The sequence below is a fragment of the Arachis ipaensis genome, chromosome B9 (genome assembly GCF_059453495.1).
Source record: "Arachis ipaensis isolate K30076 ecotype BB chromosome B9, ASM5945349v1, whole genome shotgun sequence".
NCBI lineage: Eukaryota > Viridiplantae > Streptophyta > Magnoliopsida > Fabales > Fabaceae > Arachis > Arachis ipaensis.
The window spans coordinates 155,575,958-155,591,441 of record NC_142444.1 but is presented as its reverse complement, the minus strand read 5'-3'; the positions used below and the strand labels follow the sequence as shown (position 1 = coordinate 155,591,441).

At 31.4% G+C, this 15,484-nt stretch overlaps 2 protein-coding genes across 2 annotated transcripts; both read left to right on the top strand.

Annotated features, from left to right (window-relative positions):
* The first annotated feature begins 6,582 nt into the window (after positions 1–6,582).
* Positions 6,583–7,558, top strand: LOC107616196 (B3 domain-containing transcription factor VRN1-like). The gene is made up of 3 exons (XM_088500421.1): positions 6,583–6,991; positions 7,058–7,209; positions 7,307–7,558. Exons 1-3 carry the CDS (start codon positions 6,616–6,618, stop codon positions 7,556–7,558), a joined length of 780 nt encoding a protein of 259 aa, XP_088356547.1. The 5' UTR covers positions 6,583–6,615.
* Positions 7,559–11,167: 3,609 nt separating this feature from the next.
* On the top strand, positions 11,168–12,717 carry LOC107617066 (B3 domain-containing transcription factor VRN1-like). The gene is made up of 4 exons (XM_016318887.3): positions 11,168–11,309; positions 11,382–11,730; positions 11,805–11,944; positions 12,314–12,717. Exons 1-4 carry the CDS (start codon positions 11,226–11,228, stop codon positions 12,560–12,562), a joined length of 822 nt encoding a protein of 273 aa, XP_016174373.1. The 5' UTR covers positions 11,168–11,225; the 3' UTR covers positions 12,563–12,717.
* Positions 12,718–15,484: the final 2,767 nt, after the last annotated feature.

The window sequence follows — 15,484 nt, the reverse complement described above, 5'->3', positions numbered from 1 at the left end:
TGGACAGCTATCCGTGTGCGAGATGCCCCTTCTAAAACGAAATGCAGCAGTAGGAAGAGCCTCCCGAAGACATAGCCAAGCCAAAAATTTGTGCTTTTCCGGAACATGTTGACGCCAAAGCCAAAGCCAATTACCCCTATCCTCCCAACTAAACATCTTCTTACTGAGCCATAAATAACCACTATGAGCATCATAAACCTTTGAGGCCGCACCAGTCCAACACCAACCGACCTCTGAACCAGCTTGAACATCTGGGTTGTAAGAATTAATGTTGCTCTGCAGAGACTGATTCAGAGGAGAATAGATATTCTCAAGGTTCCACTGTCCAAATGACCAAAGGTCCAAGATCCTGAGATCCGAATCAGAAATGTGAACATAATCCATCTCCTGACACAGTCGCCCCCTCTCTTCTCCATCTAGAGAACCAAAAGTTCTGTTCCAAATCCCCAATGCACCAACTAAAACCTTCCTTTAGGATATCCCAAGCTCGACATATACTCTTCCAAACATAAGATCCACTTCCTCGAGACCGACTAAAACAATCATCCTTAGAAGAATGGTATTTCTCCGTCAACAATTGAACCCATAACTTGTTGGGATGGTGAAAAAGTTGCCAAACTAGTTTTCCAAGAAGAGCAATATTGGCACAAAAGGGATATCTAATTTCCAGACCTCCAAACTTCTTAGGAGTGACCAACACTTTCCAGTTAACTAGATTCAGGCCTCTACCATCAGCTTGACCCTTCCATAGAAAGTTTCGCATCATGGATTCTATCTTATTAGTTACCCCTTTAGGGAAGAGAGATACTTGCATGCGATAAGTAGGAATCGCAGTCACTACCGAGTTGAGCAAACAGAGTCTGCCTGCCTTATTAAGCAATCTTCCTTTCCAGCTGGCTAGCCTTCCCCGAATCTTGTCCAAAACATCGTTGAAAGTTGCGCGTGTCACCCGAGAGTGATTAAGGTTCACCCCTAAATACTTGCCCAAGTTCTGAACGAATCTGATGGAGGAGACTCCAGTGAAAATCTCTTTTCTTGTCGCTGAAACATTCTTGGAGCATAGCGCTTTAGATTTTTCCACATTAACCTTCATCCCAGAGGCTCTGCAGAAATTTTCCAAAGCTACCATTACAGTTTAAACTTGCTGTTTTTCAGCTTTACAGAAAAGAAGCAAATCATCGGCAAACATCAAATGAGAAATTCTTGGACCCCCTCTAGAAACCGCAACTGGCTTCCACACGCCCTTATCAACTTGCTGATTAATAGAACAGGACAATCTCTCCATACACAACACAAACAGATACGGTGATATAGGATCTCCTTGCCTAAGACCCCTGCTCGGAGTAAAGCTATTTAATCTATCCCCATTCCAGAGGATAGACAGTGAGGAAGCAGTGACACAACGCATAATCAGATTGACTGTCGGAGGAGGAAAGCCAAAACTCACCAGGGTTTGTTTCAGAAATCCCCAATCCACTCTATCGTACGCTTTCTCCAAATCAATCTTAAAGGCCAGGGTGCCTTTCTTTGACTTTGTCTTCTTCATGAAATGGAGAACCTCTTGTGCTACAATGATGTTGTCAGGGGTTCCTCTCCCTGGGATAAACCCTCCTTGAAGGGGCCCAATAATCTCTTTGAGATGGGGACGAAGTCTATTGACCAGGACCTTCGTTATAACTTTGTAAACCACATTACAGAGACTAATTGGTCGGAAATCCTTCATGGAAACCGGGTTTTCTACCTTCGGAATAAGAACCACAAGAGTTTCCATCATCCTTGGATCCATATCCAAACCAGAGAACGCATGACGAACCATAGTCCAAACATCAAAACCAACAATCTTCCAGTATTCTTTAAAGAAGAAAGCCTGAAACCCATCAGGGCCCGGCGCCTTAAAAGAATGCATACTGAAAACAACCGACTTAACTTCTTCCAGAGTAACTGGCGCTGTGAGGCTACAACAGGCTTCATCATTCAGGGAAGGCAGTGGCACATCACCAAGACAACCTAAGTCTACATCCTCCGACTGGCAGAATAGGCGTTTATAGAAGGATTCAGCTTCCCTTCTAAGGACATCCGGGTCCGTTTCCCACACCCCATCTTGAAGAAAGAGACCATGAATCTTATTATGCTTTCTCCGCACAAGAGTCTGGACATGAAAGAACTTGGTATTTCTATCCCCAAATTTTACCCACTGCTCTCTGGATTTTTGAAACCATAGAAGTTCCTCCTGCACAAGCGTGTTATTAAATTCCTCAATCAGCTATTTTTCTTTTTGCCGCATAGACAAATCTTCCATTACTTCAAGTCGCTTCTGAAGGAAATTAATCTGTCTCTCCAATTTGCATTTCCTAACGAAAATATTGCCGAACACTTTAGAATTAAACTCCAAAGAGTTCTTCTGCACTTCTGAAAGCTTGCCGTGCATCTCTCTGTAGCCAGCCTGCCATGACTGGTTCACAATATTTCTGTACCCCGGATGAGTTGCCCAAGCTGCAATAAACCGAAAAGGTCTATTCTTTTTCGGTTGGGGACGACCTGTACAGCGTACTAGGATAGGACAATGATCAGATTGAAGCCTATTTAAAATTTCTGCGTAAGCCTCTGGAAATAGAGATAGCCAGCCACTATTGATACAAACCCGGTCAAGTTTTTTCGCCACCTCAACACCATTTTTAACCCTTCTGTACCAAGAAAATTGTCTTCCAATAGTCTTCAAGTCAAACAGATTACTATCCCCTAGAGAGGCAGCAAGCCGATCTGCATGATGACTCGAGAAGAGGCAACCCTTAGATTCATGAGAGAATAGTACTTCATTAAAATCACCAAGAACAATCCATGGCCCGCAGAAAGACGAAGACTGAGTAACAAGATAATCCCATAGCAAAACTCTGGTATTAAATTGAGGACTACCATAGATACCACTGCACCTCCAAATCACATTATTTACCTGAACCTCAACTGTAACACACTGATCGAAAGCATCAACCCATTTGCAGTGAACACCCTGTATTGCAGAAAGGAACCAAATACCCCCCTTGTGTCCTGACGCCTCCACTATACCAATAGGGTGATAACCAAGTCTTTCCCAGAACATTTTCAAGTGTTGAAAAGGACAGTGAGTTTCAACCACAATAAAAATTACAGGTTTAAATTTCCTAACCAGCTCTTTACAATTCACCCGGGCTAACTTATTAGAAGCACCCCTAATATTCCAAGCTATTATATTTAAACTATCCATAATATAAAATATAAAAATATAAAACAAGGAAATCAAAGTGCTTCACCAACCTCAAACTGAGGCTTGTCCAGCGGAAGTGACTCCCGTGACCTTCAGGTTTGCCGGATCTCCCTGGAATATCTCCTTAATCCCGCCTACCGACGCAGTAACAGCCGGCAATGCGCCTTCCTTCTCCAATGGAACCGCCACGGTAACACCCTCCTTCACGGTTACAGGAAGACATGACGATGCTTCCACCACCGTGCCTCCATTCTTCTCAATTGGCGAGCTCTGTAGGGACCCCGGCCTTGGTCGTTTCCGGAGAGAGGACCCGCAAGGCACTGGGGTGTGTCGGGTTGAGGAGATCGACGTCTCACCAACACGGGAAGCGCTGTGTCCGACCTTGACTCGTGACCCGACCCTAGCACGATAGGAGCTTGATCCATTCGTGTGAGAGAAGTGAATGGTGGGCCTGATTACTCTACCCGAATCGATTCTGGATTGAATGCCTCTTTGGACCTTGTTAGATTGCTTCTGACCCAGCTTGGTTTTACCTTTCCTCACAACTTGCTCCCAGCCTGGTTCATCATGCATGCAAGCCTCCTCAACATTATTTCTTTCCAAATTATTAGCCTCCAAATCTTCTTGCAAATTTGATGCAGGATTCTCGCTAGTAACGCCACCTACCACATTAGGTTCTACTTCATTTGAATTGTGACTTTTGGTCTCAGGATGTGGTACTCCCTTTGTACCGTCCCGTGGCTTGGTGGCATCGGAATCAACACTCTTTCCTTCCCTAGAGTCTCTACCCAAGCACTGTGCCATATCGTGACCATAACGTGCACAAGAGTTACAAATTAAATTTAAACTTTCATACTCCACTACATGAGTTACGCCTTCCACAATGATATGCTTGAACACTGGCAGTCCTAAATTTATTTGAACACATACTCGGGCATATCGTCCTCTCTCAGCCAATTTAGTGGCTAAGTCCACTTTGATGGGAACTCCTATTGCAGAAGCAATACGCATCATGGCCTGTTCCTGATAGCACCAGATTGGGAGCCCCGAAATCCGAACCCATACAAGCGTAGACCCGAAGGATTGCTCACATGGCCGAAAATCTATATCCCACGGTTTTACAGCAACATAGTGCCCCTCAATCAACCACGGACCACCAAGCATGACCTTCTCACGATCTTCACATGCATCGAATTTTACCATGAAGTACCCAAACCCCACATCAAGCAGATCAAAGCCACCTTTGATGCGCCAAACCATCCGAAGCTTGTGTGAAAGAGCTGTGTAACTATAATTTTTATCAAGAACCTTAATCACTAAAGCTTCTCGATAAGGCTCTGCCAAACAAAGCTTGGCTTCTTCAGTGAAGTTTACACATGGAGGTTGGGAATCGCCCTGCTTGCCCACCACCGTGGCTATACTATCCCCAGATAGAGATACTGCAAGTGCAAACGCCTTCGATTTCTCTGGACCAATGACTTTATCTCTAAAGGAGATCTTTGTAGGATTTGAAAAACCCCCTCGTGAAAAACCCTCCTTGACACCGGATGCACCCCCACCCACACTCTCCCCCTTATCTCTTCCGACGGCATGGCCGCCATGCTCACTGTGTTTCGCCCTCAAACACTCGTTCCCGCTCTCTCCTTCTCTCATTCTCTCTATTCACCATTTTATTTATGGTTGGGTTGATGTGCAGATACATCTTTGTTATATAATTTTATATATTAAAAATAATTGATAAAAAAATTATCATAGGATATACAAAAATTGATATAAATATTATTTGTCTTACATAATTAGAATAATGATTGAAAGTCTTAATTTAAATTTTTTTAATTGTAGTTTTAATATTTAAATGAATAAATTAAAAAAATAACTAAGAGTAAAAAAAATGAGATAAATTTTCAATTTTTTCATATTATATTATTTTATAATAAAAATTTTTTTCTCTCTCTTGTTTTTAGAATAATGTTTATGCCAGTCTTTATATACATTTTACTTGTAAATTTGTTTTATAATATAAGAAATAAATTTTAATATATTTAATGTATTAAAAATATAAAAAATATATCTTTAATTATTTTTTTGTCAAACATTTTTTTAGTGTATTCATGACATCTCCATATAAGGCACAAATTGGCAAATTTCATTTTTAAATATAAAAATATTTGATAACTAAAAAAAATTAACAAAAAAAAAATAAAATTTATCTTATTTAATATTTATTAATTTTATAATAATTAATAAATATTAAATAAAATAAATTTTGATTATGTTTTTTTGTTTGCCTTACTGTTTTAAACAAAATATTTGATAATAAAAAAAATTAGTCAAAAATAACAAAAATTTATCTTATTTATTATTTATTAATTATAACAACAATTAATAAATATTAAATAAGATAAATTCTAATTTTTTTTTGACTTTTTAGCATTGTCGATTTTAAATATGTTCTTAAATCACAATATAGCTATTAACTACTTTAAACAATAAGGTTTTTATTTTTAGTGTTGGCCTTCTAATGGTGTTTTCAAGCAATATGGAGATTTAATGATTTTTTTTATTTGAAAAGTATAAATTTGAGGGTCAAATTTGTAATTTTTTAATTTTTTTTTCAAAAAAATAAAAAACTAAAGATTAGATTTGTATTTAGTTATACAAATCGAATCTTAGATTTTGTATCCTAAATAAAACTGAGTCTCCAATTTATTCATCACTTTCGCCACATCACAAATCAAACCCTTAATTTTGTATTGCTGACAAAACTCTAATTTACAAATTCTAATTAAAAAAACTCATTTTTATATCCATACAAAATACGCTATAACTTTAAAACTGTGCGTAACACATGCTAGGTCTCCATTGATAAAAAAAATTAGCCTAAACAATAACCCTTAGTTATTATTCTTGTAAGAAATGGTAGCGGTAGCTGCATTATTCCTTTAGAAGCAAAAGAAAATTGACATTAAATAGCGTCTGGAACTGAGTTTCCCTGCTATATAGTCCTTGGGAATTCAACCATTTGGAGGTGTAATCATGACACTTGAATAGTAACTTAGCATCATAAATAAATAGATATAGATATGCTAGCAACCATTAATTTCATTACTTAGATACACTTTCTAGTTTCTGTGTTCTTGGTACTGAAAAGTCTCACCACCTATCTCCATGTCTTCTTCTTCTAAGTGGCGTGGCAAGGCTATAATCCCTGTTCATTTCTCAGCCATTATCTTCAAGAAAACTGATCTTCAAACTCTGGTAATTAACATTATTTATCTTCATTACATATTATATATATTTTGAGCATCTTTAATTAATTACAGAAAATATCAAGCAAATTTACAAGGAGATATGGAGATGGTTTGTCGAATCCAATGTTTTTGAAGCCTCCAGATGGCACCAAATGGGAAGTGAATTGGACTAGAAAAAATGAAGATGAGGTTTGGTTCGAAAAGGGTTGGAACAAATTCACTCAAAACTACTCCTTAGATGATGGCCACTTGATTCTTTTCACCTATCATGGAAATTCACAACTTGATGTTCACATCTTTGACAAATCTGCCTCTGAAATACTCTATCCGGGGTTAAACACTACTCCTACTACTGCTTGTGATGATGAAAAGAACATCAAACTTGATCTCATGCACAATGATGATGATGATGATGACTCAATTGAGATTTTGAAGCCTTGTAAACACAAACGCAGCATGCTAGTGTTGGTTCCTCAACCTTGTAATAAAAGAATGAAAGGTATGTATATATATAGAGAGATAGGATTTCATTTTCCATTTCTATTATTTAATTAATTATTAGCAGATAAGAAGAAGGTTGCTGAAAGAAGATCAAGTTGTTCATCATTGAATTGGCCAAAGCAAGAAAGAGCACAGGAAGTAGCTATGAACTTCGTGTCTGATAATCCTTTCTTCACAATGTTCATAACCCATGTCCATCTAGCACACTACAAAGCGGTACGATTAAACTACCAAATATGAGATACATCTATATATATGATCTTTATGATCTTGAAAAAGGTTAAAGTGTATATTATTATTGTTGTTGTTGAAGGCTGTGCCAAACATGAAAGAGTACATGATTGATGAGGAGGAGAAGAATGTGGAGCTGAAAATTGGGGAGAAATCGTGGGAAGTGAAACTGAGGCGTTGTAGCAAGTCGTCAAATTATCGGTACTTGGGTGGTGGCTGGTCCTTGTTTGCACAGGAGAGTGAATTGCTTCCTGGAGACGTTTGTGTCTTTGAACTCATCAAAATGCACCCTTTGCAGTTTAAGGTTCATGTTTTCAAAAAGCAGCAGACTTAGTTTGATCTCAACTTCGAAGATAACATCTCACTTTCCATGCATTTTCATTTGGCTTACCTTCTGGTTCTAATATATTTTGAAATATATGAAAACCTTAGCTTATATAAGGAACGCTTGAAAAACCTTAAGTAATAATGTTATCGTTTTGGACATCTATATTTCTTTACACAACATACACAGTTTGTATTTATATTTATTAGATTTTATATACCTGAGTTAATATAATTTATATATATTTATTATAATTTAAAATTTAATTTTAATATATCATCAGTGTAAAATTATTTTATACATGTATCTAGATACAGCATGAATAGTCATCTAAAAAAATAATTGTGATTATAATAATGATTATGATTATGCGATTATGTAAAACATTTTACATTGTTAATACACAAAAAATAAACTCCAAAATTTATACACATGAACTAATAAAAATTATTTTTATAAAAATAATTTAATATTTATACCAGTTAAATACGGATAAAAATGATTACTAATCCCTATATTAATCCCTATATTATGGGATATATGTTAGTTTTTGTTTCTTTGTTCAACACTAATGCAGTTTTAATATCAAAGAATTCCTAAGCTTTATCAACTTAACTGTTGATAGTTATGTATCCGTATAGTGTTTCATAAAATAAAATATAAAATAATGAATGAAATTTCAGATAAAGGATAAAGAGAACTCAATAGGAAGTGAAAAAAAATACAAATTAATACTAATGCGGTTATATTACGTCAAGGCTTTTTTTTTTTTGAGAAATTACTTAAATTAGTATTTAAAAATTTTAAAAGTAGATATTTTAATCTTTAAAAAAATTAATACACAGATTAATTCTAAAATTTTAGTCCTAAAAAAAATTTAATACACAGATCAATTTTCAACGTTTTTCTATATGCATAGTTATTAATACATAACAATCTCCCATCCATTTTACTTTTATTATATGCATAGTTATTAAAATCGGATTCGACCGGCCAGTTCAATAAAAAATCGGTGAACCAGATCTTATACTGATAAATCGAATTTTATACTGGTTCAGTCCGATAATTAGACCGTATAAGATAAAGAATCGGTACAAACTGATTAAATTTGGAGTGAACTGATAAAAACCGGTCAAATTTGGTAAAGACCGATCCGATCGAACCGCTTAAGTTTTAAAATTTTTTCAAACGGCAATCACAACCACCAGGATGTCTTGCTTGTTATTATATGTGTACATTAAAATACATATAGATATCTTTTAACAAATAATTTATTTTTATTTAATTTATTTTAATTTTAGTTGTAAACTCACTCATTCTTAAATTAATTATATTTTTATTTAACAATAATTATAAATTTATTTATTTTTTTATAATTATATAATATCTATTAATATTATATTTCAATAAATACTTGTAGTATATAATAGTATAATAGATATAAATTAATTAACAAATTATTGAAATTCGAAAATAATAGTTATTTTAATATAAAAACAAAATAAAAATATTTATGATAGAGTAAAATTAACAAAATACTTATTGTTTCTGTTCTATATTATTTTAGAATAGCTAGATATTTTAAAAATGTTAGTGAAAATATGTATTTTAAATTTTAATTTTAAATTTTTTACTATATTTTGTTTTTTATTTACATAGGACCAGGTCAATCGGTTCAACCAAAGACCCACCGGTTGAATCAATGACCCAGTGACCCAGTAACCTGACCGGTTTGATCATCGATTCGATTCTGACAACTATGACTATATGTCAACCTTTATTATTATTATTAGCTTAGTTTAGTGCATGTGAACGATGATACTAGTATATTAATATACTATTTTCATATGAAACAAACAAGATCAATAATAATACTTTGAAATCTAAACTAAAATAATTTTTTTTAATACAAACATATTTTTTAAAATAAGATATTTTTTAATTATATTAAATACAAAAATATCAAATACTTTTCACTTTAAATTTCTGATAGAATAATCTCTAATAATTTTATTAAACATTATTATTATTATTATTATTATTATTATTATTATTATTATTATTGAGTGATTATATATATATTTTTTATTTTTTTATCTTAATTTTTTTATATTATAAATACGTATGTAAGAATCTAATGAATAAATTTATTGTTATCTTTGTCCAAAAAATACAAAAAGTTATGGTACATTATTATTGTGTAATTAATAATAATAATAATAATAATTTTATTTTAGTTTTTTTTACGGAGACAGTTATATCTAATAAAAAAATATTATAAATTGATCTATGTATTAATTTTTTAAGACTAAAATATCTGCTTTTAAAATTTTTGTAGATTGATTTGGATAATTATTTTTATCAAAAAATAAATTAAAAACTAATTTATCTACCGAAATAAAATTTTAAAAATATTTTTGTGTATTAATTTTTTTAAAAATTAAAATATCTACTTTTAAAATCTTTGTGCACTAATTTAGGTAATTATTTTTTTTTAATACTACAATCCACTAAAACGGATACACAATTTGTGACTGCCATTGAACAATGATATTTTCATAAAATTCAAATATTTTAATAACTTATTTAATTCATGTATATTATACGTTAATTGACTAATATTAATATGATTTAATTAACATATATATTATAAGCCTTATGCTAAAATTAGTATGAGTAAAAATTTTTGAAATTTTAATTTAAATAAATATATAACAAATATTTTAAGAATTTAATTTTATATATGTTTCATAAACATTTTCTCCCTTCATAATCTGGATATAATATTCTAAAGAAAGGCATGTAATCTAAGGCAGATTAATATTGGAGAGTTTTCTGAGAGAAAATAAGTAATAATATTAAGATTAAGGATGTAGCTCATATGAATTCTAAGTTTATATGTTAAAATTGCTAGCTAAAAGATTTGTTTATAAAAAAATCTCTAAAGTAAAAAGATATATAAAATAATAAATTAATTATTATTAAATTAGTCACTTTTTTTGGTGTGTAAAATTTTAAATCATAATTTAAGAATAATTAAACTTTTACTTTTTTATTTTATCAATTATATTATTTTAGAAAAATTTGATTAATAGCTTAAGATATACCATTATCCTAGAACTTAGTTAAATCGTAATATTAAATTCGAGGGAGTGGATCTTTTTCAGTGAAAAAAAAAATTGGATGGTATTCAGTGCTTAATCTAACCATTTATTATTTTCTCTTTTATTTATTTTTGGTCTCATTTATAAAATCAAAAGTAAGAAATCACACTGTATCTTGTCAAGTGTTAAAAAAACTAAAGAGAATCCATTTCCTAAATTTGATGTATCAATTTAATCTTTATTATTTGTTATTTATTAATAATCTTTAAATAACAATTTAATTAAATCTATCGGATTATTTAATAATTTTCAATTGAGAACTGATTTTTTGCTTTGCTTTTTGTTATATTTCCCATGCCAAAAGGTAAGCATTAGGCTAATAAAATCAAATCACATAATGATGGCACTCGATTTTGGAGTAGGAAGCAGGTAGCCTAATTAGGATCATAAATGAAATAATTAATAAGAGCTTCTTTGCCTTCTCTCACTTCCACCTTCATATATTGTTGTGCTTGTAAGTTGTAACACACTAACACTTGTACACTTCAAACTACTACCCTACTTGGGTTCCCATGTCTTCTCATCTTCACCAAAGGAATGCTGTCATGCCTATTCTCTTCTTCAAGATTATACTCAAAACTAACCTTAAAATTCTTGTAAGTCTATTTAATTTCCTTGCATATGCATATTTTTGTGATACCCTAAATAGTTGATTATATTATTGACAGAAAATACCCAACAAATTTGCACTGAAATATGGAAGTGGTTTGTCCAATCCAGTGTTCTTAAAGCCTCCAGATGGAACAAGGTGGAAGGTGTGTTTGAGCAAAAAGGATGATCAAGTTTGGTTTGAAAAGGGTTGGAAAGAATTCACTCAAAATTACTCTCTGGATCATGGATGCTTGGTTCTGTTTAAATATGAAGGAACTACTTCTTCCCAATTTGATGTCATTATCATTGATGACAGTGCTTTAGAAATAGACTATTCTTCCTACAATGGAAATGATGATGATGATGTTTCAGTTCAGATTGTGAAGGAAATCCATCCATACAAGAAGAACAAAGAAACCATGAGAGGTTAGGAAACAAAGAAATCAAGAGTTTTGTATGCAATTCTCGACTTAGCTTGTTTCATTTGCATTGAATAACAGGTGAGAAGAATGTGACTACTTCTTTGTCATTGAATTGGCCAAGGGAACCAAGAGCACGAGAAGAAGCTAACAAATTCGTATCTAACAACCCTTTTTTCACGGTGCTCATAAAGCCTTCTCATATCACACAATACCTACTGGTAATGTTAAAAATCATCTAAATTTATTCTTAGTCCTAAACTATATTACATCCAATGTGTGTTGTATCTATGTCCTAAACTTATAGATTCATCAAATTTTAACCAAGTTGGATACATAAGTCCATGGGGTTTATGTCCAAGTCTATCTATTCTTTGATTTTTTAAACATGTGTATGTGCACAAATTTTATCAATAAATATTTTTAATTAATTTTAATATTATTTTTTTTTGTAATTGATTATTTATTATTGATGATAAAATATTAATTATTGTTTTTTATATTTTATTGTATCGCCTGTTTCATCCATACTTCCTAAGTTCTATTGTTAGATAAAATAATAATTTTGAAATTATATATTGATGATGCAGTCCATACCAGGTTTGGAAGGTTATGTGGATAAGGAAGTGAAGTATGTGAAGCTTGAGAATGGGGATAGATCGTGGCCTGTGAAGATGCTTAGTTGTAGCAAAACCCCTTCAAATCGCTTCCTTTCTGCTGGGTGGAACTTGTTTGCACAAGAGAATGAGTTGAAGCCTGGAGATGTTTGTATCTTTGAACTTGTTAATATGCAAGATTTGGTCTTTAAGGTTCATGTTTTTGCTGCCCATCATGCTTAATTAGTAGAACTTTCCTCTTGGTTTGGAGTTAATTTTGAGAGACATTGAGGAAGAATCCATAGCTGATGAATGTTACAGCATTAGCCATTTGTATTTCGAAGTCTTTGTATGTGATATTTTATCTTGAATGTTGAATGAAAGATGGTTGGGCTGAATGGCTGATAGATATAGATATATCTTTTTTTATTTGTTTTTTGTGTGTGTGTGTTTTCTTGTCCAAGAGTTGCAATCTGCGTCAATTATGCAATTAACAAAGTCTTGGTAAAAGATTGTTGATATTTTTTTTTTCTCTAAACATGGAAAGAAATTAAACAAATAAACACTATCCTATATCCGAGCGGATGATTTGCTGGAGAACAACACAAAGCTCAGACCAAATAACATGATTAGAGCTCAGACCAAATAACATGATTAGAGAGAAAGAGAGTAGCCACCAAAGAGAGAAAGAGAAGGGGGAAAATAGAATTCCCGTTTTTGCCCAAAGCAGTAAATTTCAAATGATAGTTTCTCATTCGTTCACCGTTGGATCGGCTTAAAATTTGAACTACGTGTTCCTCTCATCTTGTTCTTCATTCTGGTTGGTGGAGATGTTGATTGGAGATTCGCAGTAGGAGAAATTGGCTTCACAAGAGAGAAATTAGTTTTCCCGTTTTTACATATAGCAGCAATCTTTGAACGGCAGTTTCTCATTCTTTCACCGTTGGATCGATATGAAATTTGAACTGTAGATTTTCACATCTTGTTCTTAATTCTGGACGGTGGAGATTTTAATTGGAGGTCTGCAGAGGGAGAAATTGGCTTCGACAGCAGCTCTATTTTTTTGGGTATATTTCATCTTCTTACTTCTCATTTGTAAGCTTTGGTGATTTGATGTTTTTGCTGGTTATATACACGTTTTTGTGCTTTGTTTAAGACTCTATTGTACCTCATTTGATTATAGTGGAGCTATTTCATTGGTCTGGACGATCCGTGGTTTTTACCTCTCACATTAAGAGGGTTTTCCACGTTAAAATCTTGGTGTGTTTTTGTTATTGTTTTACTTGCTATATTTGCTTGTTATAGTTGCTGCTATATTGTGTTGTGAGTGATTCCATATTGTTCTTGTGTTGGATATTTGTGTTGTTTCCGCTGCTAGACTCTTTCAATATTTTGGTGTTAGGGTTCGTTTCCTAAGCTTTCAGAAGCTATTTTTTTGAATTTTTTATTTATAAAAAATAGTTGTATTAATATTTAGTGTAATTTTAAAATTAAATTATAACTTTTTAAAAAGTTATTTAAATATTTATGAAAAAATAACAAAAATGACTTCTCTTATAATAAAATTTTTTTGAGCAAAATATCATTTTTGTCTCCAATATTTGGGATAAGTCTCAAAGTTACCTCTAACGTTTGAATCGTCTTATTTAAATCCCTAACGTTTTAAAATTGACTCAATGTTATCCTGCCGTTAGAGATCTGTTAACGAAATTGATGGTGGGACAAAATTGAGACGATTTTGAAACGTTAGAAACTTAAATAGGACGAAAACGTTGGGGGATAAAAATGATACATAAAAATAAATTTTAATTTTATCCTTCACTAATATCAATCTTTTACGGTACATAATTATTCAATTATTTTTTAATCACATTTAAGTAAATTATACTTAATCACATCACTTTGATTCTAAATAATTTTTTTTATTATTTTACTCTTAAATCTTTTTACTCATCATAAAATATTTGTAAAATGACTAGAATCACATTACTTTATTGTATATCTATTATTTTTTTCCTCACAAGTTTATGTACTAGTTATTCTACAAACATTTTATGATGAGTAAAGATTTTAAGAATAAAATTATAAAAAAATAAATTTATTTAGAATAAAATTAATGTGATTAAGTATAATTTACTTAGGTGTGATTAAAAAATAATTGAATAACTATGTACAGTAAAAATTGATATTATTGAAGGATAAAAATAAAATTTATTTATATGTATCGTTTTTGTCTCCAACATATTCGTCCTATTTAAGTTCCTAACGTTTCAAAATCGTCTCAATTTTATCTCGCCGTCAATTCCATTCTTAATGACAGGATAACATTGAGTCAATCTTGAAACGTTAGGAACTTAAATAGGACGATTCAAATGTTAAGGGCAACTTTAAGACTTACCTCAAATATTGAGAATAAAAATAATAATTTATTCAAAATTTTTTTATCATATTTCTTTTAAAATAAGTACTTTTAAAATTAAAAAATTAAATATAAAATAATTTATTTATAAACTATTTTTAATATAAATATTTATTATTTAAGTTATTTTAAAAAAATTAATTAAATTATTTATACAAACTAAATGTTAGTGAAAGGACTAATAAAGGACACAAGTTCCTGCATTTTGGTATCATAAAATACTGTTGTTAATAATAATTTGAAACAGAAATAATATTAAATCACTTTATATAAATATAATTATTTCACAGAAAATTTTTTGTCCCATCTCTAGTCCGCCTGAATAAATAAATAGAGGGAAAAGAAAACGAGTTAACGAAGATAGAAAGTGTTTATTTGGGTATTATTAAATTGATAAAAAAAATAATTTTTAATAATTTTTTTATTTTTAGTATATTTAAAAAATTTTTAATAGTAATAATAAAAATACTAAAAAAATAAAAAAATATATATTTTTTTAAAAATTATAATTTATATTTTAAATTTTTTTTTTTTAAAAAAAAAATATTTTTTACATAATAAATAAATAAAAAAATATTTTTATTTTATTTTATTTAAATATAATTGATAAATAAAAATATATTTTTATATAAAATATCTAAACATAAAATCAATTTTACTTTTGTAAAGAATCTTTTAAAAAGTTATCATTTAAAAAAAAATCTTTTTTAACAATTAACCCAAACAAGCCCAAAATATAAGACCAG